Source organism: Acipenser ruthenus, chromosome 3 (assembly GCF_902713425.1).
Source record: "Acipenser ruthenus chromosome 3, fAciRut3.2 maternal haplotype, whole genome shotgun sequence".
NCBI lineage: Eukaryota > Metazoa > Chordata > Actinopteri > Acipenseriformes > Acipenseridae > Acipenser > Acipenser ruthenus.
In genome coordinates this window covers 93,761,816-93,789,371 of record NC_081191.1, presented here as the reverse complement: position 1 = coordinate 93,789,371, position 27,556 = coordinate 93,761,816, and the positions used below count along the sequence as shown (strand labels likewise).

General features: G+C 42.2%; 1 protein-coding gene across 2 annotated transcripts in view; it reads left to right on the top strand.

The window, feature by feature from the left end:
• Window positions 1–6,562: 6,562 nt before the first annotated feature.
• The window catches only part of LOC117395069 (GTP-binding protein Rheb), a 49,562-nt gene continuing 28,568 nt past the window's right edge, over window positions 6,563–27,556 (top strand). Inside the window, exons 1-2 of one of the 2 annotated variants that reach the window (XM_034921086.2) lie at window positions 6,563–6,865; window positions 21,757–21,828. In XM_034921086.2, the coding sequence (XP_034776977.1) occupies window positions 6,814–6,865; window positions 21,757–21,828 (124 nt within the window). In that variant the 5' untranslated portion in view covers window positions 6,563–6,813. The remainder of the gene's footprint in view (window positions 6,866–21,756; window positions 21,829–27,556) is intronic. The other variant, XM_034921087.2, reaches the window with a different exon arrangement.

Below are 27,556 nucleotides of genomic sequence, written 5' to 3'. Positions count from 1 at the left end.
TGGTAATATTTGTAGATTTATTTATTTATATATATTAATGTGTGTGTGTTATGTTTTTCAAGATTGAAAAAACAATGCTACTGAACATGACTGATGGTTTCATTTAGCTAAACTTCATCCACTTTTTGATTTTTCAGAGTTGGTGGAGGGTTTCTTAAGTTTAAGAAGGTGCGCCTGTCTGTACATATGCATTTACTCAAAATACAGTAGTGTGCACATTCATTATAACACCCCATTGCTTCTGTAGTTCAGCAGTGTGCACATTCATTAGAATACCCCATTGCTTCGGTAGTTCAGCAGTGTGCGCATGTATTATTATTATTATTTATTTCTTAGCAGACGCCCTTATTCTTATCCAGGGCGACTTACATTTGTTACAAGATATAACATTATTTTTACATACAATTACCCATTTATACAGTTGGGTTTTTACTGGAGCAATCTAGGTAAAGTACCTTGCTGAAGGGTACAGCAGCAGTGTCCCCCACCTGGGATTGAACCCACGACCCTCTGGTCAAGAGTCCAGAGCTCTAACCACTACTCTACACTGCATGTATTAGAACACCCCATTGCTTCTGTAGTTCAGCAGTGTGCACATGTATTAGAACACCCCATTGCTTCTGTTGTTTTGATTTGTTGTGCATATTAAATCAAACCACTGGAACTAAAAATTGTCAAAGTAGGCAAATTAGTGATTGTCTAATTTAATTGATGACTTTAGGCCACACATGCAATTCATTTTTTAAGTTGTTTAAAATGCATAACTAAAGCACAAAGTGGTCTAACATTTTCACACACAAAAGTGCCTATTGTTTCTATATCGCCGATTACTGACCGAAAATAGATTTCTTGCACCCTGAGGTTCTCATGCAGGTAGGTATATAAAAGTTTATAAATGACACATCTTGAGGTGTTTTAATAAACTTGCACACTTCTGTACACAGAGTGGTGAGACTGTTGTTGAGGCTGAATCACTTGGATCCTTTAAGACCACACTTGACAAAACATTGAGATGAATCTGCTACTAAGAACCAGATAAACATTGATTGGCCAAATGGCCTCCTCTCGCTCGTAAACTCTTATGTTCCTATTGTTTACTGTAGATATCAGTTTACAAATGTTGTTATTGAAGTAAGAATGTACCTGTCCACATTTTCTATTTTACATCGTGCCTGTAATATATACTGTAAAAGAACTTCACCCACTCGGGTTCGTTGCCCCCTTTAAAAATAGACCCAACACAACAGAAATGGATTTTAAGCGCTGGGGCGCTATTTTTAATAAACACAAAAATCAAACAAAACACACAAAATAAACACCTAGCTCTGTACGAGCACTAACTAACACACCGGAACACCCTGGCTAACACGGGACAGCTACGCTCTTTCCCCGTCCTTACAAAACACACTGATTTTATACAGCACTTACTTTTTAACGCATGACTGCCAGGAAGCAGAGCACACCTTTCTGCCTCCTTCTCCTCAGCAGCCTTGAGCAGACTAGCTGCCTCTCTTAAATACCGTGCACCTGGTTTTAATTTAACAATAGCTAACAGGTGTAGGGGATAATTAATAATAAAACAATTAACAAATCAATTAAACAATAAAGTAAAACAATTAAATTAAACAAATGTGCATTCCGCACATGTTTTCCACTCAGGGAGGCTTTAACCCCCTCCCTGCTGTGTTACAATACTTTGCTGGAATTATACCCAGGATTTGACCACTATTTTTTAAAAAATGTGTTCTTTATATTGCATATTTTCTGAAAACTAATACCGGTACTTATAATTAAAAAATGAAAGACAGCTCACTAAAACAACCAACAGGTGCTGCTTTTTCGAAGTAAATCTTATGCCATGCTCCAGACGCAGTGACTGCATTGTATTGCCCTTCTTACAGCATCATTTGACATTGCAAGAAAGCAACCAACACTTACATGAGCTTGTGTAGAAGGCTGTCTTTCAGGAGGGTGGGGAGTTTGGATGTAAATTAATGTAACCAGCAAGCAGACCCATTTTAGTGACAGGAAACAGTTTCCATTTCCACTCTGTCTCATTACACCAAATTCGTGTGGATCATTTCTGAAAGCAAACTGAAAAGGTCTATTATTGAGTGATGAAATAACAGGCCCTAATTACATCACTGACATGTTACTGGAACTATGCTTTACAGTATATCCTATACCCCACAGCTAAAACATAAGGAGACAGTGATATGCACTGTTTTCTTCACATCTAAACCCTAATTTATTATAGGACATGTTACAGAACTAGTTGCTGAGAGTACATAAGAAGGATAGGTTTTACATTGTTCTACACACAGACATCTGAATGCAAATCACTTGCTCAGCAAGTCAGTTGTGTCTAGTTTAAAGGTAGCGAGAGTTATGCCTAAAAATAGACAGCATTTCCAGATTGTCCTGTTAATACACCATGAAGGCTTTTTTTCAGATTCAGAAAACCACCACCAGGATAAATATAGCCACAGCCTGTTTTACTGTCCACTTACAACACTCTCCACTCAAGAAGAACTTCATATTGTTAGAGAAGAGGCTGTGGCAAGTCCCTTTACCCTTGCCTATCGCTCTGTTCATCATACTGCCCCTTCCTATCTCCAGTCCCTCGTGCCTCCTTATATTCCCTCCTGCCCTCTCCCATACTAGCCAACTTTTGAAAATACAAAATTGGGTGGTGCTGATAAGATATATACTTATTTTTTCTGTTTCCCCTGTAGAGGGAGCCAGCAAGCGAGCGGGCAGGGGCGCTTGTTAGAGAATATTTACATAAGGTAATAATGCATTACAATTGGCAATCTAAATTATCCACGCCTCGACGAAATCGGGAGACTTGGCAGGTATGCTGGCCGACTTGTTATGCCTTCTCTTCACTCTCCTTCCTCCCATGCTCACTCCTTCTCTTCCCTTGTCCCGCTGTGGTGGAACCAGCTACCGGTTATCCTAAGGACTGTTCAGTCTTTTACTGCTTTCTCCTGTCTTCTCAAAACGTATTGGATCTTTATTTGTAAATGCCTATTTATATCAATCAATCCTTTTTTATTTTATATAACGCCTTTCATAGTGGACCACCATCACAAAGCGCTTTATATCTTTTCGTATTTTCTTTATTTATAATTATTTTGTATATATCGTAGCGATCCATGCATTTGTGTTTATGTACTGTATTCCCCGCTGTATGTTTGTGTTTACATGCTATGTGTTATTCCCTCCCCGCTGTATCCCGTCGCTGCTTTGTTTACCTCTTGTGTGTATTCCTGTGTATCCTGTAACCCGCTTTTCTCTATTAAATGTAATTTGCCATGTCTGCCCAGTTCTGAATGCTGTATAGATCATTTTGAATGACCTTTGCTGCTGCAACAGTGTTTGCCACTCCTCCGATTTTTGTGTCGTCTGCAAATTTAACAAGTTTGCTTACTATACCAGAATCTAAATCATTCATGTAGATTAGGAATAGCAGAGGACCTAATACTGATCCCTGTGGTACACCACTGGTTACCTCGCTCCATTTTGAGGTTTCTCCTCTAATCGGTACTTTCTGTTTTCTCCATGTTAACCACTCCCTAATCCACGTGCATGCATTTCCTTGAATCCCTACTGCGTTCAGTTTGAGAATTAATCTTTTATGCTGGACTTTGTCAAAAGCTTTCTGGAAATCTAAATAAATCATGTCGTATGTTTTTCAATTATCCATTGTCGATGTTGCATCCTCAAAAAAATCAAGCAGGTTAGTTAGACACGATCTCCCTTTCCTAAAACAATGCTGACTGTCTCCCAGGATACTGGTAACAGTATTCTGGGAGAGTCAATCAATCAAGGAATGCAGTGAAGCTGACAGAGCAGTGGTCTCTAAGTGGGTGCTGAGCTAGCATCCAAGCATGTCTTCTCAATTTGCTGTCTCTGGCTAAAATGCTACAAAATGTTATATATGCGTTTGTTTTGCATTTTTATTGCCTTGAATTTATATACTTTTATATTTTGTTTAATTTTCTGCTAAATAATTAAATAATACTAATAATAACAGTTTCACGTTTTGATTGGTCCTTGTCTGTCGCAGGAATATGAGTGAACACGAGTGATCAGAGAGAGAGGGAGATATATCTGCTTTCCAGAACCTTTCAATTAAAATATAATATGGTATTGTGCTGTACTAATATAACAAACTATGACTCGGGAGCACGCTGTGCTCCGAAACACGTGCCATCAGCCAACCGCTTCTTTTCACTCTGCAGGCCCACCTTGCAGCCAACAAAACATACAGGCAAGCCCGCAGGCGGCCGGCCAGTCTACAGGGGTCGCTGGTGCGCGGTGAGCCGAGCACACCCTGGCCGACCTACTGGAATGCTGAACTAGTCCATTAGCGCCTTTTGTGCTGTGCATCATTTGCTGTAGTGAAAAGAAAGGCTCATTAAGTCAATCTTGCTATTAATCGATTTGACTTTTTTAAAGTGACATTTGAAGGCAAGTAGTTTTGGTAGGAATAAATGTCAACCAAGTCTATAATGTAAAGCTGTTTCGAATGTCAGGCATTTCCATCTGTGGACTATTAGAAGTATGTATGTATGTACTGCAACAAAGTATCGATCTAGACAGTTATTAGGTGGCACAGGCTGATACATTTAACCTGTGGCATTTTGTCAATATCAGAACTGCCTGTGGGTTGTTAGTATCAACTACAACAACGTATCAATCTATGCATGAAGTAGGTCACACACTTGTGTCATTCTATCAGTAATGTTTCCAAGTAGGAAGGACTATACAGTTAATGGTTGAGGGGCACATTTTACACATTACTTGTACTGTGCACTAGATGTAATCACTACTATTTACAGTGTGTTTTTCCCCATTATATTTACATAGTCCAACTGTTTAAACATTATCTATAGCCTATATATATATATTTTTTTTTTAATAGATAAGGTATATTTATTTGAAGTTGTTGAAGGGCACTGGTCTCTTAAAACCCAGAAGTGAAAGAGCTGATATAGGCCTTTAGTATGTATTTTTTGTGTGTATTAGGTGAATAAAATATGTTGAACTCTACCATTCTATTCATGTTGAGGTCTGATAAACCCCTACACATGACTATAGATTGATGGGCATTACATAAGCAAATGAGATGTCCTTCTTTTGGAATACCACGTTCCTTCTCAGAAACATGCTTTAACACCTTTAATAAAGGAAAACGCCTGCTTTAATGAATTTTCATATACCTATTTCAGTGCAATGTAGTTTATTCATTGTAATAAAGAAATCAGCTTTTTAAAAACAGTATCTGTTTCTTCAGAAAAAATAATGTTTTCTGGAGAGAAACTAAAAATATGTTAACTTTTATTGATGTACTAAGGGTTACTCTTAAATGAAGTCATGATCCAGTTCTGGTGTACATTTTTATGGTAAACTGAGCATGACCTAAAAAACTCGACTGTCATCTGAGCAGAATATTCCAAAAACTGGGCTGAATTCGGAAAAGCAGAGCGGCCTGAGAACAGGGCAATCTATATGTAAAACTGTGATTAAATTACATTAGAGATAAACTAATGAATCCTGCAACAAAACTGTAATATTGGGCAGGATATATATATTTGCAATTAAAATAAATTACACAAAAGATTATAGATATATGCATTTGTGCATAACATGATAATTTATATAAAGTAAGTCACCCTTAGTTTGTTATATTAGTACAACAAAATACCATATTATATTGTAATGGAAATGAAAAACAGGTCTCTCTCCCCCTCTCTCATCACAATGTTAAAAACGCCTCCAACCTTTCCCACTCGTGTTCACGTCATATTCCTCTGACAGACAAGACCAATCAAAATGCGACACTGTTATGCTGCTCCATCCCAAACACCGGGCCTGTATCATACCTCGGTAATTTTAACATGAATGGGCGCTGCATATTTTTTTGTACCAATACTTTGTCAGTTTAGCAGTTTTTGTAATGCTTACTTTTTTGATAGCCTCTTTTTGTAGTTTATTTACTTCATGCTTGATGATCGTGTTCTTCATTTTCTTGGCCTTAATAAGTTTGAAGTCTGTCATTTTGGCCGCCTTTTCTTTGGCCACAGTTTTCTTGCCCAGTTGTACAAAGACCACTTCTCATTGACTTCTGCCTTCTTACCTGCACTGTGTGGGACTTTAATGACAAAGTCAGTAACCTATGGTGGCTATTGCACATTACATGCTGTGCTACAGTACAGTGCATGGCTAACCTCTACCCTAATAAGCTCTCGTATTGGACTGGAAAAGCTACACCCCTGAACACCCAACGGTAGTGTTCATTTTAAACACGCCGCCGCGCTGTATCAGGTATGCCAAGCCAGGGAGAAGGGATACGCCCTTTTGTGAATGACTACAGAAACAGAAAGCAGCAGAAGCACCTACACTCTGTCAGCTTTCCCTAACCAATCACCGCCGCCTTGCTTATTCAGACCAGGGCTCCATACTGGTGGATTGGCGTCGACTTTAACCAACGGCTACGTTACGAATGGAATTAGTACCGCCTTTTATCGGGTGCAGCCAACCGGCACAAGGTTTCATGAATTATTAACTAGGTTGTACAGGGGAGTGACGCAGTGAATACATATTCTCGAGTAATTTCATGTAATTGTTGGAAAAAACGCAGAATATATTTACAGAATTGTTTTATTCCTAAGATCGTGGCAACATTCACGTATTGTTATTCGTTTAACGATTTGAGACAGAATAAAGTGAGTCTGCTCTCTCAGATTCTGCATGTTGTTATATTGGTGTACTGTTAATTTGATGCCGTGTCGTTGCTAGAAAAAGATGCCGCAGCCGAAATCTCGTAAGATCGCCATCCTGGGGTACAGATCCGTGGGTAAGTATATATTTGGGATGATGTGGAGACAGCTAAGTTGATGCACAAATTGGGGGAAAAAGTACCAAATGCAAGAAACAGCTTAAAACTGTTCCGCCTTGCTCCAGATTGATGACAGACAGACAGATGATGTAGAGTACCATAGCTGTGTGTGTACTGTTACAGCACAGTATACTATCGTCGTGACTTTTCAAAACCAGACGGACATTCTCGTTCCTGGTGAATTTCATATACCTTTCATCGCACGTTTGTTTCTGATAGAGAAAAGTATTATCTTTGAAATAGTATTAGGATGTGCGATACCAATTTTTACGCTCCGCGGTGCTGCTAGGTGATAGGTATGAAGTGAACAATATAAATATATTGCTAGTAGTAATACTGTACATTCAGAACACAGACGAAAGAGTTTGCGTTTTGAAATGACAAGTGATGCTACATTTCATTGTGAGAATGTAAAGCTAGCTGCTAAATACACAGTCTGTGTACAGTCTTGTGAATGCGAGGAGTATGCACTGAACAGACGCTGCTGCTAACTCAAGATCTGCAAGGAAAACGCGCTGCTGACTGTGAATTAACCGACACAAGACAACGTGATACATGATACCATTCAGCAGTTATACAGGAGCTCGGGAGGGACCTACTCTGGATATCTTTTTATCTATTTATTCATTAATGTATTTATTTATGCGGACGAGTGTTTTTCGATTTTAACACGCTTACCGTGTATGGTTGGGGCGGGGTTCAGCGTGAAGCTTTTTGAAAATTGTATACAAAATGCAGCTGTTCTGTACTGTTATATTACAGATTGGACGTCAACTTCTTTTTTTCAGTACATGCAATTTTAGCGTAAGAGCATAAGCTAATTGTTAAAAGCCACTGAAATGCATCACTTTTCTCGACCTAAGCTGACAAATACCTGCATACAATGCATAGTAAAAATAACGTTATACATGCTACCTTTACTACTGCTGGTGAAATAAATAAATACATACTACTACAGTAATAATAATACACAGCACGCTAAATGCTCGGGTCTGCACTATGAATTTACCGTGTATGTATTGATTATCTTATGCTGCGCATACTCTGACAGCAAACCTCGTTGCACTAAACACTAGCCAACACTGCAGATCTTTCCAGGGTTACACGTATATTGTGAGTGTGTCTGAAACTGTGGAGCGTGCGGTTCCTTCCCGGTATATAGACGCTTTTGGGGGCAGCAGAGGCAAAGGCGTCTGACGCGCAGTCCCAGTAACTGTGCAGTTACAGTTCAGACAGTTTAACTTGCGTGGGCTGTAACGTTTCCAGTAGATACACTGCCATTGTGGATTCTGTTTGATAGAGGTGTAACGGGCAGTGTTGTGTGATACACTGTCAGTATGGATTCTGTTTGATAGAGGTGTAGTGGGCAGTGCTGTGTGATACACTGTTATTGTGGATTCTGTTTGATAGAGGTGTAGCGGGCAGTGTTGTGTGATACACTGTCAGTGTGGATTCTGTTTGATAGAGGTGTAGCAGGCAGTGCTGTGTGATACACTGTCAGTGTGGATTCTGTTCGATAGAGGTGTAGCGGGCAGTGCTGTGTGATACACTGTCATTGTGGATTCTGTTTGATAGAGGTGTAGTGGGCAGTGCTGTGTGATACACTGTCATTGTGGATTCTGTTCGATAGAGGTGTAGCGGGCAGTGCTGTGTGATACACTGTCATTGTGGATTCTGTTTGATAGAGGTGTAGCGGGCAGTGTTGTGTGATACACTGTCATTGTGGATTCTGTTTGATAGAGGTGTAGCGGGCAGTGCTGTGTGATACACTGTCAGTGTGGATTCTGTTTGATAGAGGTGTAGCGGGCAGTGCTGTGTGATACACTGTCATTGTGGATTCTGTTTGATAGAGGTGTAGCGGGCAGTGCTGTGTGATACACTGCTGTTAGGGATTCTGTCCTGCTCCCTGTCGGTGAGATGAGATCAGGTTAAAGGCTCTAAAACCATGAAGGCAGAGGAGCCCGGCTCTTTTGCATTGTGGTGCCCTGTCACACTGGTGGCGTGACCCGGATCTCGTAGATTCACTGCTGCCGATCGTTGAGGTTAAAGGGGGGAAGAGTGTAGCGGGCATTGTTGTGTGATACACTGCAGTTACAGATTCTGTCCCCTGTCAGGGTAAAGAGATGAGGTTAAAAGCTCTAAAACTACAAATGCAGATGAGCCCCTGAAGAGCTGCAGCCAGCCAGTAACTGTGAGAGTGAAGGACGTAGTGGGTTAGTCACTGGGACCCCCTAGCTGTAATAAACTGTCCAGTCAGAGCTCTTGAGACAGTTCTGAAAAGTTACACTGACTTGTTCAAAACAACACAATCAACAAACACAGAAGAGGCTGAATATGGGTAGACATACAATAGAAGGTAGTTCGCTTTTGGCAAAGAGCTGCATTTACATAGAAATGGAGTGAACCTGTGTACCTGAAATTTGCTGCATTTCCCTACATTGTCGTTTCTAATGTCTTGTCAGAATGCCTAAAATAGATACTTAACTCATACAGAAGGTCCAAAGATACTACCCCTGCAAAAGGATAGTCAGTAGATTTTCCATTCGATAGAATGTGTTTGGCTTGCCTTTTATAATGCCCATTGGTAGGTGTATAAAATGTCACTTCTTAACTAATGTCTTTTTCTTGTTATTCAAAAATCCCTATCATTTTCTGTTTGCGTCATTACATCCTGGTGACTTTTGAAAAACTCAGAGTGGCTAATGGTTAGAATGTGGTGTACCAGCTGTACTTGGAAAGAACACACCTTTGAGCCTTCCTGAGAGGCCACGGGAGTGTTTTTAAAAAACAACAAGATGCATTCGTTAGTTCAGATAATACCCGTTCCAAGTTGCTCTTTAAGTCAGGCAAGTCAGCCAAAGTTAAGTTAAGATAAGTGCTAAAGTATGGGATTGGGGATATCATCAGACCTTGTGTGATCCTTCTTAATTATTCATGTCCGGAGATTGATCATTTAAAAGCTAAAAAAGTCTTCCATTCCAGGGATCGATGCCCAAGTGCTGTAATAATGATTATTAGAGGCCTCTAACTGGGAATGAGATACTGTATAGATCGCCACTGTATTTAAATGTAGAGGGGACTCGCACAGGATTGATTTCAGTTACACCCAGCTAGAAGAATATTGGAAGTGGTGTTGGATAGAGTGCCTCCGAATAGGGAGTGCTACTGCAACCTTGCTGATACAGTATGTGAGTACATTCATTTTTATTTACATCAGATGTGTAAATCTGGGATTGAGTAAGCCATATGTCTGGGAATGCAAAGGTTTTTATTTCGTAAACTAAACTTGTTCTAAGATTTCCATATGTTAAATAGTAACTGTTGCAAATTGGGTCTTTGTCGACTGGGGTACTGTATATCGAAGTGTACCCGGGTTTAGACGAAGCTATTGCTTGGCATGTTACAAATGTACCCTGGTTTCAAGTCTCATTTCGTGTTGCAGGTCTGTAATGGGGTTACCCCCACCTCAGGAGTTTTTAAGAATGCAGAAAAACGCAACATGCTAGTGTTCACAGGCATGTCTGTGCTATCTTTATATTTCTTTATAATTGTAGAACTAATCACAATACTGCATGTTTTTATAGTAGAACGAGTATTCTGAATAACCACGTGTATCTGTTGTAAAATGTAAAATGACCAAAGTAAGAAAGAAAAGGAAGTAATATATACCTTTGTTTATTCTACCAAGATTGCTATTGAATACAGTGCAGTCTGTTTATAAGAATCACCGATATAAGAATAAACCGCATATAGTGATCAAAACCACTGGGAGCAAATAATTCCATATGGGAGTAAATCGATGTGCCTTAAATACAGATTCCGCCTCACCCAGCCATTCTGTATGGGAGTAAATCAATGTGCAGTAAATACAGATTCCGTCTCACCCAGCCATTCTGTATGGGAGTAAATCAATGTGCAGTAAATACAGATTCCGTCTCACCCAGCCATTCTGTATGGGAGTAAATCGATGTGCAGTAAATGCACTTGCTGGACGGGTTGCTCTGTATTGTATTTTCTAGACTGTATTTTGCTTAATATTTTGTATTTGAAGAAGAGATAGTCACCCATAACTTTCAGTACATGTTGCAGCCCCAGTCATTCTGTATTTGTTCATCTTTACAATTATTTGTTTGAGAACACAAACCGACTTGGCTTTTTATGCAGTCTGCCACTTTCATTTATAACTGTTGTGCTAATTCAGACACAACTGATCACAACTGAAGTTTCTTTCAACAACATTGGGCTGGATTTTTAAAACGGTTTACCATACATTAAATCAAATGGTTTACCATACATTAAATCAAATGGTTTACTGTACATTAAATCAAACTGTTTACCATACATTAAATCAAACTGTTTACCATACATTAAATCAAACTGTTTACCATACATTAAATGCAACGTCATTAGAATTGTTCTTCTTTTCATGTAGTGTTATTGGTACTCAAGCACAGCCAGTGCTCATGGGCTATATTGAGAAATATTTCACCAGAATTCAGCTCCCTTGCCAGGTACCTGCAGGAAGCAGTCAGAACATGCAGATATTTATAACAAGCAAAGGCAAGCACATGTAACAGGGAGGAGGCTGGGCGTGAACCAGCAACCCTGTGCACCACAAGCACATGTATCAAGGAGGAGGCTGGGCGTGAACCAGCGACCCTGTGCACCACAAGCACATGTAACAGGGAGGAGGCTGGGCGTGAACCAGCGACCCTGTGCACCACAAGCACATGTATCAAGGAGGAGGCTGGGCGTGAACCAGCGACCCTGTGCACCACAAGCACATGTAACAAGGCGGAGGCTGGGCGTAAACCAGCGACCCTGTGCACCACAAGCACATGTAACAAGGAGGAGGCTGGGCGTGAACCAGCGACCCTGTGCACCACAAGCACATGTAACAGGAAGGATGCTGGGCGTGAACCAGCTACCCTGTGCACCACAAGCACATGTAACAAGGAGGAGGCTGGGCGTGAACCAGCGACCCTGTGCACCACAAGCACATGTAACAAGGAGGAGGCTGGGCGTGAACCAGCGACCCTGTGCACCACAAGCACATGCATAGGGCAGCAGTGTGGAGTAGTGGTTAGGGCTCTGGACTCTTGACCGGAGGGTTGTGGGTTCAATCCCCACTGGGGGACACTGCTGTTGTACCCTTGAGCAAGGTACTTTACCTGGATTGCTCCAGTAAAAACCCAACTGTATAAATGGGTAATTGTATGTATCATTGTAGTGTTATTGGTACTCAAGCACAGCCAGTGCTCATGGGCTATATTGAGAAATATTTCACCAGAATTCAGCTCCCTTGCCAGGTACCTGCAGGAAGCAGTCAGAACATGCAGATATTTATAACAAGCAAAGGCAAGCACATGTAACAGGGAGGAGGCTGGGCGTGAACCAGCGACCCTGTGCACCACAAGCACATGTAACAGGGAGGAGGCTGGGCGTGAACCAGCAACCCTGTGCACAGCGAGCACATGTAACAAGGCGGAGGCTGGGCGTAAACCAGCGACCCTGTGCACCACAAGCACATGTAACAGGAAGGATGCTGGGCGTAAACCAGCGACCCTGTGCACCACAAGCACATGTAACAGGGAGGAGGCTGGGCGTGAACCAGCAACCCTGTGCACCACAAGCACATGTAACAGGGAGGAGGCTGGGTGTGAACCAGCGACCCTGTGCACCACAAGCACATGTAACAGGAAGGATGCTGGGCGTGAACCAGCGACCCTGTGCACCACAAGCACATGTAACAGGGAGGAGGCTGGGCGTGAACCAGCGACCCTGTGCACCACAAGCACATGTAACAGGGAGGAGGCTGGACGACCAATTATTATTTTTATTTATTTTTTCCCCCAATTTGGAATGTCCAATTACCAGCGACCCTGTGCACCACAAGCACATGTAACAAGGAGGAGGCTGGGCGTGAACCAGCGACCCTGTGCACCACAAGCACATGTAACAGGAAGGATGCTGGGCGTGAACCAGCGACCCTGTGCACCACAAGCACATGTAACAAGGAGGAGGCTGGGCGTGAACCAGCGACCCTGTGCGCCACAAGCACATGTAACAAGGAGGAGGCTGGGCGTGAACCAGCAACCCTGTGCACCACAAGCACATGTATCAAGGAGGAGGCTGGGCGTGAACCAGCGACCCTGTGCACCACAAGCACATGTAACAGGGAGGAGGCTGGGCGTGAACCAGCGACCCTGTGCACCACAAGCACATGTATCAAGGAGGAGGCTGGGCGTGAACCAGCGACCCTGTGCACCACAAGCACATGTAACAAGGCGGAGGCTGGGCGTAAACCAGCGACCCTGTGCACCACAAGCACATGTAACAAGGAGGAGGCTGGGCGTGAACCAGCGACCCTGTGCACCACAAGCACATGTAACAGGAAGGATGCTGGGCGTGAACCAGCGACCCTGTGCACCACAAGCACATGTAACAAGGAGGAGGCTGGGCGTGAACCAGCGACCCTGTGCACCACAAGCACATGTAACAAGGAGGAGGCTGGGCGTGAACCAGCGACCCTGTGCACCACAAGCACATGTAACAGGGAGGAGGCTGGGTGTGAACCAGCGACCCTGTGCACCACAAGCACATGTAACAGGAAGGATGCTGGGCGTGAACCAGCGACCCTGTGCACCACAAGCACATGTAACAGGGAGGAGGCTGGGCGTGAACCAGCGACCCTGTGCACCACAAGCACATGTAACAGGGAGGAGGCTGGACGACCAATTATTATTTTTATTTATTTTTTCCCCCAATTTGGAATGTCCAATTACCAGCGACCCTGTGCACCACAAGCACATGTAACAAGGAGGAGGCTGGGCGTGAACCAGCGACCCTGTGCGCCACAAGCACATGTAACAAGGAGGAGGCTGGGCGTGAACCAGCAACCCTGTGCACCACAAGCACATGTATCAAGGAGGAGGCTGGGCGTGAACCAGCGACCCTGTGCACCACAAGCACATGTAACAGGGAGGAGGCTGGGCGTGAACCAGCGACCCTGTGCACCACACGCACATGTATCAAGGAGGAGGCTGGGCGTGAACCAGCGACCCTGTGCACCACAAGCACATGTAACAAGGCGGAGGCTGGGCGTAAACCAGCGACCCTGTGCACCACAAGCACATGTAACAAGGAGGAGGCTGGGCGTGAACCAGCGACCCTGTGCACCACAAGCACATGTAACAGGAAGGATGCTGGGCGTGAACCAGCGACCCTGTGCACCACAAGCACATGTAACAAGGAGGAGGCTGGGCGTGAACCAGCGACCCTGTGCACCACAAGCACATGTAACAAGGAGGAGGCTGGGCGTGAACCAGCGACCCTGTGCACCACAAGCACATGCATAGGGCAGCAGTGTGGAGTAGTGGTTAGGGCTCTGGACTCTTGACCGGAGGGTTGTGGGTTCAATCCCCACTGGGGGACACTGCTGTTGTACCCTTGAGCAAGGTACTTTACCTGGATTGCTCCAGTAAAAACCCAACTGTATAAATGGGTAATTGTATGTATCATTGTAGTGTTATTGGTACTCAAGCACAGCCAGTGCTCATGGGCTATATTGAGAAATATTTCACCAGAATTCAGCTCCCTTGCCAGGTACCTGCAGGAAGCAGTCAGAACATGCAGATATTTATAACAAGCAAAGGCAAGCACATGTAACAGGGAGGAGGCTGGGCGTGAACCAGCGACCCTGTGCACCACAAGCACATGTAACAGGGAGGAGGCTGGGCGTGAACCAGCAACCCTGTGCACAGCGAGCACATGTAACAAGGCGGAGGCTGGGCGTAAACCAGCGACCCTGTGCACCACAAGCACATGTAACAGGAAGGATGCTGGGCGTAAACCAGCGACCCTGTGCACCACAAGCACATGTAACAGGGAGGAGGCTGGGTGTGAACCAGCGACCCTGTGCACCACAAGCACATGTAACAGGAAGGATGCTGGGCGTGAACCAGCGACCCTGTGCACCACAAGCACATGTAACAGGGAGGAGGCTGGGCGTGAACCAGCGACCCTGTGCACCACAAGCACATGTAACAGGGAGGAGGCTGGACGACCAATTATTATTTTTATTTATTTTTTCCCCCAATTTGGAATGTCCAATTACCAGCGACCCTGTGCACCACAAGCACATGTAACAAGGAGGAGGCTGGGCGTGAACCAGCGACCCTGTGCACCACAAGCACATGTAACAGGAAGGATGCTGGGCGTGAACCAGCGACCCTGTGCACCACAAGCACATGTAACAAGGAGGAGGCTGGGCGTGAACCAGCGACCCTGTGCACCACAAGCACATGTAACAAGGAGGAGGCTGGGCGTGAACCAGCGACCCTGTGCACCACAAGCACATGCATAGGGCAGCAGTGTGGAGTAGTGGTTAGGGCTCTGGACTCTTGACCGGAGGGTTGTGGGTTCAATCCCCAGTGGGGGACACTGCTGTTGTACCCTTGAGCAAGGTACTTTACCTAGATTGCTCCAGTAAAAACCCAACTGTATAAATGGGTAATTGTATGTATCATTGTAGTGTTATTGGCACATGTAACAGGGAGGAGGCTGGGCGTGAACCAGCAACCCTGTGCACCACAAGCACATGTATCAAGGAGGAGGCTGGGCGTGAACCAGCAACCCTGTGCACAGCGAGCACATGTAACAAGGCGGAGGCTGGGCGTAAACCAGCGACCCTGTGCACCACAAGCACATGTAACAGGAAGGATGCTGGGCATGAACCAGCAACCCTGTGCACCACAAGCACATGTAACAGGGAGGAGGCTGGGCGTGAACCAGCGACCCTGTGCACCACAAGCACATGTAACAGGAAGGATGCTGGGCGTGAACCAGCGACCCTGTGCACCACAAGCACATGTAACAGGGAGGAGGCTGGGCGTGAACCAGCGACCCTGTGCATCACAAGCACATGTAACAGGGAGGATGCTGGACGACCAATTATTATTTTTATTTATTTTTTCCCCCAATTTGGAATGTCCAATTACCAGCGACCCTGTGCACCACAAGCACATGTAACAAGGAGGAGGCTGGGCGTGAACCAGCGACCCTGTGCACCACAAGCACATGTAACAGGAAGGATGCTGGGCGTGAACCAGCGACCCTGTGCACCACAAGCACATGTAACAAGGAGGAGGCTGGGCGTGAACCAGCGACCCTGTGCACCACAAGCACATGTAACAAGGAGGAGGCTGGGCGTGAACCAGCGACCCTGTGCACCACAAGCACATGCATAGGGCAGCAGTGTGGAGTAGTGGTTAGGGCTCTGGACTCTTGACCGGAGGGTTGTGGGTTCAATCCCCAGTGGGGGACACTGCTGTTGTACCCTTGAGCAAGGTACTTTACCTAGATTGCTCCAGTAAAAACCCAACTGTATAAATGGGTAATTGTATGTAAAAAATAATGTGAAATAATGTATAATGTGATATCTTGTAACAATTGTAAGTCGCCCTGGATAAGGGCGTCTGCTAAGAAATAAATAATAATAATAATAATGTAACAAGGAGGAGGCTGGGCGTGAACCAGCGACCCTGTGCACCACAAGCACATGTAACAAGGAGGAGGCTGGGCGTGAACCAGCGACCCTGTGCACCACAAGCACATGTAACAGGAAGGATGCTGGGCGTGAACCAGCGACCCTGTGCACCACAAGCACATGTAACAGGGAGGAGGCTGGGCGTAAACCAGCGACCCTGTGCACCACAAGCACATGTAACAGGGAGGAGGCTGGACGACCAATTATTATTTTTATTTATTTTTTCCCCCAATTTGGAATGTCCAATTATGTTTTTTCTCCTCACCGCAGTTCTGAGGGCGTTTGAAGCCTAAAGCCAGAATCGCTTTTACGCCGAGCAATTCAGAGCAGAGGTGGGTGGGCTACCAATCCCGGAGAACAGAAATCAGCCCTGCTGCTTTTTATCCACTCTGAATGTGCTCGGTGTCTGGCCAGTAGGGTTCGCTGTTGCGTTATGAGGAGAATGAGTACCTGCCGGTTTCCCATCACCCACCCCGGGAGCGTCAGAGCCAATGTGATGCCCCCTTTGGAGTTCTCAGCAAAGTTCAGTCTCTTTGCACAGCACGAACGTGAACTGCCACCTTCCAAGCCGTGTGACTCATCCTGCACTCCCAGCGGCAGTGCTTTAACTGGATGAGCCACTCAGGGACCCCTTGGTTTTAGAGCTTTTAATCTTATTTCACTGACAGCAGTCAGAATCTGTAACGGCAGTGTATCACACAACACTGCCCGTTGCACACACATTTCAGATATTTTATTTGAGATTTTAAATGGGTATTTGCACATTTATAATTAGACTGAAAAGGTCCTAAAGATATTTCCCCTTTAACGATAACCTCTTACTCTTTGCCTTCATCTCCAGTATTTCCACCATCACGACTAACAACACCCTGAGTGTACCTCTATATGAGAGCCATTCACACCTCCATAACTAACGCCTCACAAGAAAGCGTGGCTGTTGCCTCAGAATATGGAAAACCATGTACATGGGAATATACGGTTCTCAACTGTGACGGTTGGCAACTGTGAATTTAACACACCGTGTCTAGGAGAAGTACAGTCCAGGCAGCAGGCTTACTGTACTGTGCTTTGAAGACAGCTGGAAGCTATGTTAGTCCTGAGATTTCAAATCAGTACTGCTTTGTGACAAATACATGACCACCCAATCTACCTGCGAGTGAATTTACTGTGCTGCCTATACTAATCTACTGTAACAGGAACCCAATGGGGTTCCCAGTGGGTAATGGAAATATTCCCCTACCCACTCACCACCACCAGTCTCAAGTACTGTACAGGTGATCTGCGTAACATCATTAGTGGAGAGACTTTCACCTGGACTCGAGTCACCACCTAATCTGTCAATCTAATGGTCATATCTGTGCCGAATATAGAACTCAAGAACTCAGATAAAATAAAGGCTAATATAGAACCTGACAATGAAAAGTAGTCTATAAAACAAAACATCTACCTAGTTGTATATTCCATGTATTTTCTGTTACTGTAATAAAATCTATTCATGTAGAAAGGTTTCAGTGCACACAGTATCTAATGGGATCAATAACAACCCTTTAATGAGGGATCTGTTATTGTAAAGGCCTTTATTCAGATTCAAACATGCTTGTATCCCTCTGGGCTCGCATTGATTTTTTCTCTCATTATTAAATATAATGTTTATTAAAGCAGAAAAAATAGCGTTGTCGTACTCAAAATGCATCATTTTCTCTAGTTATTATACAACAAATGTTCCTAAACATTTAAATGCTTTCCTGAAAAACAGTAAATGCTAAATCGTTTTTTTATGACCATCAAACAAAAATGTTCTGTTTCTGTGTTTATTTGCTTCACAGCCATTGTTTCTGGTCAATAAAGCAAATAAGAGTAATTGTTGTTTTTATTGTACAGTAGTTAAAAGTCACATTAAATTTATAATGTAAGGCTGTAGCTAATGCATATTCCATAGGTTAGCATTAAAGTAAGTACAGTATTTATTGAAAGTGCTCATGACTTCTAGGTAATGTTGCATTTCACTCACCGAAAATACATTTTGCTCACATAGGGCCTGATTTTCAGGAGGCGCATTTTTAGAGAGAAAATGAAGGTTGCAATGCATTTCCACTGCAAGTTGTTTTACCACCTAATTATACGTCTTTATTTTCAACAGGGCCAGTTCATTTCTCCTACTCGCAAAGCCTTTTGTGAATTCTGCGTATGACGGATCCAGTCTGTATCTACGCATATCTTGTATTGGAGGTAGATCTAAAATGTCTGACGGGGACGAACTATTCTGATTTTAGGGTAGGGTCGCTCATGCTGCAGTATGAGAATTGGAAGCTCTTCGATATCGATTACAGCTCAGTAGCCCTGTCAGCGGTCGCAGTTTAAATAAGACACGAGAGGGGTTGTGTCTTAATTAGCGAGTGTATTTTGGTGTACTAAGGGGGCACATCAGTGTTTTGCACCTTTTGAAAATAAGACATTATTTGCAAACTAGAACTAATTGTGGACTTCAGTTGCTTAACAAGCTGTAATGCAAGTGCATTTTCATAAAGCACACACCCTGAAATGCCATTGCGCAACTGACTTCTAGGACTTTTTAAACTACAGTTTGTCACAAAGGTGTTTTGTGACCTGATTTTCACGTTGCCCCTTCTGAAAATCAGGATGCTAGTGTCCTCATTGGAGAGTACATTACTCAGTGACCCAAACCCTTATCTGGAGCACTGCTGTACAGGATATGACTTCCAGCAGCACACCATCACTGCTCATGTAATCTTGATACAGCCAGGCATCAACAACAACTCACATTTCTATAGTGTCTTTCATCACAAGGACCCCAAAACACTTCACACAGATGCAAAAAAGAACTTAAACCATCACATTAAAAACAGTCTAATACAGAGAAAATACAAGATGAAATGAGATAGCAGTGGTGGAGACCAACCAAGATGTAGCTTTGCTGTAATATAAGAACCTTCAGCGCTTTTCCTCCAGGTAATGTGGATTTGCTATTGGCCCTGTGTTGATGGCTGAAGTGTAATGCTGGCCCCAGGGATCAGCCTATTTGCGGCCTCCCTGACGCATCAGCACACAGAACGCCGGCGATACCGGCTCCATACTGTTAAAAAATAGCTTCAACAACAGTCCTGAAAAGACTGGAAGTACTGAGACTGAAACACCTGGTGTGGAGCTGGTCCGTTTTCATTTGAAGGCTGAACGAATGCTGTATTTTACTGTAGTTCAAAGTATAGCATCTACAGTATTTATTTTTAAAATAATACAGTGTAGTCCTTTACAATGAGCAATTACTCCTTTCAGTCTTGAACAATCTTAACACATGCAATGTTAGTTGTGGTTGTGCTATAGTAATAATGTACTGTATTGATGTTATAAGTAAATTATTATATATCATCTATAAATATACATCACTAAAATGGTAGAATTTAGTAACACTAAACTGGTCCCATCAAGAGAAAATGTGCACGGGCTGCTCTTGCACAATGCAAGCATTAACCTGGTGTAGATAGATCAGTTATCCCTAAGAACTAAGTCAGCTGCTGTGATGAGAGAACATATAGAATTTAATAAAGAACATAAGCTTAAGCTGGTAAGATTAGTTAAGTGAAAAATGTTTCTGGTTTTTTTTATATATATTGTGACCTTGCATTTAATACAGTGTCCTATTGTATTTGTACTCAACATCATGATTAGGGCTGTATTTTATTCATTGTCAAGAATTGCTTATTTCACAGCATTTCATGGTCTAAAAATAGGTTTTTATTTCACGATAAACAGAATATTTATTAAAGCAAAAAAAATAGCGTTGTTGCATTCAGAATGTATCATTTTATAGTTGGGATTTTTATCCCTACCATCTCCGATTTACACCAGACTTGGTTCTTAGGGTTGTTCCAGGCAAACAAGCTCAAATTTACATTTTTAGACCGATCAAGTCAGGGGTTCAAAAGTTATAGAGAGGTCAAAATGTGGTCAACGTTAACCAACTTTTTACTCAAAAACGGTTTGTGCTGCGGACTGGGAAATCGTGTGGGAAATTCCAAAAAGGTAAAAACATACATTTGAAAGAAAACAAAAGGTAGTTAAACCCCCTCCCCATTTATAATCCAGCGAACACAAACTGTTATACACCACCACCACCTTCTAGACATGCATGATAACCGCGTATAATGAATTCCTTTTAACTGTGTGGTACCAAAGTTTTTAAAACCCATTCTTACCCTGGCTCCCCTTAACACTGCCAACGTCCAGATGTGCTACTAACGATAACATAAGCATTTGGCACATGGACAAGAATATTTTTTTTAAACCATAATGTCAAGGACCAACAAAAAGGTCTTGGCTCTCCTATAGACAATGTAGTATTGTTAAATAAGCCTCAATTGTCTTAATTTTTAAGTGCTGTTGGAAAACATGGATCGAGAATTGATTAGCAGTTTGCTACGCATGTGGACTGGCAGAGCTATACTGGTGTTCTTTTCTGAAAAGAAACTAATATTGCAGATAGCAGACTGTTTGGTTCAAATTGCATGTACTGCTAACAATTGATAAGAGACCTTGTTTCTACAAGCTTCTTGTCCAACATTGACTGCAAGCTAACAAGATAACAGTGCTATGGACCAGAAGGGGCCAGGCTCTAAGACTTTTGGGAATACAAAGCATAAAGGGGCTAAAAGGCTCCCAGGGACTGCCGTTGGACCCAAAGGTTCACAGGGAGAGTAAGAGATAATGCCACTGGACTCAAAGGGTCTAAGGCAAAACGGAGAGATAGTTACAAGGAAGATGACAAAAACCAGATGTATGGACCTTTTTGGGGCACCAGGGATTTGAGGAATGCACTGAGTTCAGAGGTCGTCACACTAGACTACACACACACACACACACACACACACACACATACACACACTCACACTAAATGAAATATATGTTAACAGGATAATGAGTTGTACCTTTTCTATTGGTTAAGTGTCAGAGAAAGAGGAGGAGAGAGACACCTATGCAGAAGGGTATTTAATGTCATGCAACAATTGAAAGAACGAGTATTCTGTTTGTCCTGTACCTGGGACCAGACTCCCTGCATATTTCAATAAACCTAACAACTGAGTGAAGAAAAGGACTCTGTGCATTTTCTTGAATCTACTTACTCATCATCCTCTTTTTTAAGTTACATCAAGTGCTCATCAGAACTCCTCTCCAAGCACTGAATCGTTGTAGAGACCATAAGCTGTAACAGTATGAGGGGACAGTTTCCTGTGACGGGAGACTAATAGCTAATAATAACAGCATGTCAATGGTTTCTCTTTTGCAGGAAAGTCCTCATTGACGATTCAGTTTGTTGAAGGCCAGTTCGTTGACTCCTATGATCCCACCATAGAAAATAGTAAGTATCTGCAGTATTGTGCTTTAAACATCTTGATTTGAAATTACCTGTAGATGACACAATTAAATTGGATGACACAAACGCTTACTGAAGAGTTGTGCACCTTCAGAGAAAGTACTGAGCGTTATTTCAGGTTAATTGAGAAGATAGAAAATCAACAAGAAGGTATATACATTGAATTAGCTCTGTTGAACTGCGCCTATGGATATTTAGGGAGACTTTTTGTTTACTTTCAAGAGTGTTACAGCTTTATTGTAATTGAGCAGTGAAGCTTGAACCCAGCTACCGTTCCTCCCAGCGCGTTGCAGCATTGCAATGCTGAACAAAGGCCAGCTGAAGAGTGGAGAATGTCGGCAGTAGGAAGCCGTTGGCAATCATTCTCTGGTTTTGTACTGTAGGAGGATTGAACTGAACAAGCAGGGCTGCAAGCAGCTGCTGGGTACACCCCTTTCTAACCCCACTCCCTGATTAACATGTACACAAGCCAGGATGAATGCACAGTACATGTAGGTGCCCTTCTGGGGTGTGTTACTGCACTGTAAAAAAAGATCAACTAGACTCCCCTTCTCATGTGAAATAAAAACAGAAATCAAATATCTGCTCATCGTTTGGGTTACAGCCTTCAAACCAGATACCTGTACTATTACTGATCTCTGCTCTGCGTTGGACAAAGAGAAGGATTTGCTCACCTGAGATACCGTATAAACACTAGCTGCACATCTATTAAAATCTTATCATGGCATGTCAAGTTCTCCACTACAGTACATTACAGTTAAACCAGCACATCAAAACCACTAATGAAAACCCTGCCTTTCTCTGTTATGGATAACAAAAAGAATCTGTATTACAAGTGTTCTCCCAAGGGGAGTTTTATAAATGCAGTGTAGTGGAGGTGTATGACCGTGGATGTTTGTTATAAAATTTTACTCAATATACTGTGACACCTATTTTGGAAAATTGGAAACATTTTCAGAGAGGAATAAGATGCTGATTTTTATTACATGAGAACAGCTGTCATTTACTTCATGCTAATATTGGACTTTCACCTTTCACCAAAATAAAATGAGATTGCAGTGGTGGGGACCAACCAAGACGTAGCTTCACTGTAATATATGAGCCTTCAGCGCTTTTCCTCCAGCTAATGTGTATTTCCTATTGGCCTGAGACAGGAGGTGCCCCCCTGATGACCCCTGTGAAGTGCCCCACCCAACCCAGCCCAGTTTACTAACCTTAGCCTTAACCTTCTTTGATGTAACTTTCCTCCATCTCTGTAATTTTAACAGTGTAACTAATTCCACATTTCCATCTGTCGCTGGAAGTGACTTGAGAGTAGAATCGATCATTTCCATCAGCAGCAGATCGAGATCAGAACGATTTCAATCAGGACTCTGTAAGTCCCAGATTGTGGGCTGCAGAACTGGATCTTCTGCTCGGATTGATGGTGGAGTTACCTAATGTGCATCTAATGCAAAGAACACAAGAGGCAGGTTTGAAATTCTCAGACTGCAGAAAAATCCCATATAGGTAGAACATGATGGATGTGTGAAAATAATGCTGTTGGGGAAAGGCTTGTGTTAGCTTGGCAACATGCTTTACCAGTTTCGACACGCTTGTTATGAAATGATGTTATAATCTACATGTTATATAAGTGCTTTGTGGGATATGTAACTTAGGTATCGTGTATAATGAGAAGCATGTGTTTTTACTCAACAAGAATAGGCGCATTAGCTACATTTGTACATCTAACTCATTTAAGTGCTTCTGCTGCAGGGCAATATAGGTCAACCTAAACCATTAGGACATTATTACTGTGATGGGAGGATATGCAAATGAGCTGAGCATGTGAAGACATCAGTGTTAGAACTCTGTCATGCTAGCACCCACGCTTTGTAGTTGGCTTAATTGATACAGCATGGATTTCGATAAGCCATGGGTCTGGTAATGGCCTCTGCTGTGATTAAAAATGAATGGAAGGGAAGCAAAGCATAGGGGTTAAAACAGTCTGCTTAAGAGGGGATTGCTAAGTGTTGAACCCTTTTTAATGCAGTCAGTATTTTTAAAACTAGCTTTAAAAAGTAGTTTTGGACACATGACAAAATATATTGTTAATTTAAAAAAATGTTCAGGTTTTTTCATTGCTTTATATGGGGAAAATGGCATCTTCATGTGAGGCTATCATGCAATTTTGTCTTTCATATGTCCCCATATAAAGATTATCTGTCGCCATGGATAAAGGGTTAATAACAAAGGTGTTTTTTTCTTTTTCTTTTACTGTTTTAAGTCATATTTTGAATTTTTGAATTTTAGGCACACAAAATAGAAGGAGCTTTATTTTATTATTCACTTAACAAATACAAAATCTAGCTTCAGTGAAGCAGGATGGCACAGCATGTTTATTGTATGGTAAGTAAGTAAGTACGTTTATTTATAGCACCTTTCATACAACAGTATCTCAAAGCACTTTACAACAATTAAACACGAACATGAAAAAGTTATAGTAAAATAAATCAAAACATCAACAAATATTTATTTATTTATTTATTTATTTGTTTGTTTGTTTGTTTGTTTATTAAAAATGATAACTCTGCATCTCTGATGTCAAATGGTAGTTTATTCCATAATCTGGGTGCATTGTAACTGAAAGCTCTTTCTCCTCTCCTTTTTGCCTTAATCTTACATATGACTTTTTTTTTTTAAATAAATAATTTAAAATCCAATCTCAATTTTTAGGACAGTCTTATGGTTTATAATTAGGCTTGCTACTTTTCAATATTAATCGGTAAATCTCGTTAAACGTCGAATTCCCCCAAAATTTGAGTTTGACCGAAATAAATGTATATACGATAAACGTTCGTAAAACCACTTGTTTTTTTATATTCTTACCAAAAATAATCATTTAGAAATCATGTCTAGTTTGTGTAGTTTTTATACTTGCTGTCTGTCCCGTCTCCGTTCCGCTCTGAATGGCTGAGGGTCGGTGTCAGTCAAATCAGTGGTCTGTTAGTACTGTAGTTTCACCCTGTCCTGACAGATCTCGTTGACTGAAGCAGTGCTAGAATGCTCTCATTTGCCAGCTACAGCGCCTGTCATTCAAAGCACCTACTTTGAAATTAGCGAGTTAAGGTGTACGTAAGCTTTTGCCTTAGGTATACAGTGACAGTAAACTAGTTTGATTTGAAAATGGGGCGCAAGAGACGGCTGAAGTCTCCGCGGCAGGACGAAGCGGGCCCGTCATCCTTGCCTTCCAGTGACTCTGAGTACGGCTGTGCTGAAGCAGGAGAGGGGGAGCTCAGACTCCAAATAGTTAGTTCTGTTCAACTATCTAATGTTTTGTACTGTCCATATTATTTTTACTCGTAAATTTATGCTATAAAGGTGTGTGTAATACACTTTTATATGCTGCGTTTACTATGGCTTATTTTGAGACCATTTTTATAGCTCAGCTGTGACCAAACGTTATTTCAATTAGTATGTTGGTAACCATGGTTTTGTTGCATGTCGAGACGTTTTTCAATGCCATAAAAAGGCTGTTGTTTTTTTTTAAAGCATAAAGGTCGATTTCGCCCATGCTCTGCTTGAATTGAAAAATAAAGATCGTAAACAAACGGTGTATTTTTTCTAAAATAAACGTCGATATTAATCGTCGATTTGGCAAAAACATAAAAATCGAATAGTAGCAAGCCTATTTATATATGATCGCAGTTTATTTATTAATGGCATTTTAAAAAGCATGTTATCAATAACTAAATATTAAATTAAAGAGCGTCCCCCCATTGCAGATATTGTCAGTGCTTGTGTGGGGCCAATCAGAGTGGACTGATGTCATAAGCAATCCACAGAACACAGTTTATTTGGCTGACTTCTCTGTAAAACATCTGCTAAGGGAAATTGAGAATCAAGCTCTTCTCGTCCACACCAGTGTGTCTGTTTATAAGAGTTAGGGGTGCAGTGTGGTGTGTTGGACTATCTGAGCGGCAGGTGGGTTGCACCCCTCCCTTACATAGAAGGCAGGCTAACTGGTGACAGGAAGACTTGAACGAGCATGCAGCTCCCTGGTCTCCGCGCTTCTGAGGATCCTGCTCTGGGGTCACGTCAACAGACAGCTAGTTAAATCAGAGTTGTAGCTTTGATGGAAAAACATCTGTATAGCTGTAGATTGGTGCTCAGTTTCAGGCAGTGAAAACGTATCTGTCATATTCTCTAAATGCTCTTGGGAAGAATGCTGGTTCCTTATGCACTGTATATGGTGTGTTTGTGTTTAGTTATTCATCAGAAGGTATTTATACTAGTGTTGTCGGAACTATTTCTGGGTAAGGCAGTTGTTCTTTGTAAATGTGCAAACCACCTGCAGTAAAATGGGTGTCAGTGTTCACTGTTGCCTGGCGACTGGAGACTGAACATGGCTTCACATCTAGGCACAGTCCACACTACATAACCCATGTAGTGAACTGTACTCGAAACTGTTCTAATTAATCCAACTCAAAGCAGCCACACTGAAGTACCGTTTTCATGTTTAGTCAGACCTAATGTGTACAAACACTATTAAAATAGTTCAGTTACAGTTTCTAGCAGCACAATGGACAGCTGTACTTAATACAACACTATCCCATCAGGCACTGCATTTTATGTTTAAAAGAATGTGTATGTGGACAGGGCCTCAGTAATAAGCACTACATAATATACTTTTTCAGTATTAAATGGTAAGGCACACATACTCTGCCACCATCAGTGAATTATCAAACAAAATAAAAACATAAATAAATGTAAAAATAACGACAGACACATTAATGTCCCCTTCTTGAACAGGATGCTGAAATATTTCAAATTTTTGATGCAGTGGGTGTCTTTTTCATTGAAGACATTTTAAAGAAATCATGCAGCTCTTTGCAGTGTGTGTTCAATCCTTTACTGGAAGCAAACTAAACCAGCTGCCAGGTTCCTAAATGCAGTGTAACAGGTAGTGCATCAATAAGGCAAAAGTTTTTGATATTACATGGTAACGGGTACATTTTACAGAAATCGTGAAATCCGGAATAACTGTTAAATAAATACAGCCTTACTCATATATATATATATATATATATATATATATATATATATATATTTACATTCTGAACAATGGCGTATGTATTGCAGTTATGTAATTTGTTATGTAATTTGTTTCCAAGGTTTTACAAACCCGTTTTATACACCTACATTCTGGTCTACAAGCAACAGATGCGGGTTGTGAGGAGCATGATATTTTTTCAGCATCCTAAGCCCCTCCCCATTTCAGAGAAAGAAGGCATGTGAACTGGAACTGCTGTGGGGCAGGCATAGCACAGGAGCGCTTTCCATACCCGTCTTCATCGTGTGTAGTAAAGCCATAGTGACTTTATTAGAAATGTGAAAACTAAATACAACAACAACAAATACAGACAGAAATGCAGCGGATCATCGCTTCACCTGCATTCAGCTAGTGATCACATGACCTGAGTGCCTGGGTACTGCCTTAAACAGCTCACTCAGATACGAAGACATGGGAGAGCACCACAAACCTGACACCTTCCTGTCATCAAGACAGTTAATAGCTTAAAGAAAAGCAGTGCCGATGCATATTCCTCATTGCCAAGCCTTACTAGCATCAGCAATCCTGCAGAGCAAGACCGGCAGCTTCTAAACATAGTCGTATTTTATTAGATATTTATAACCCTATTTGGATCATTAGACAGACAGTACATTATGTTAA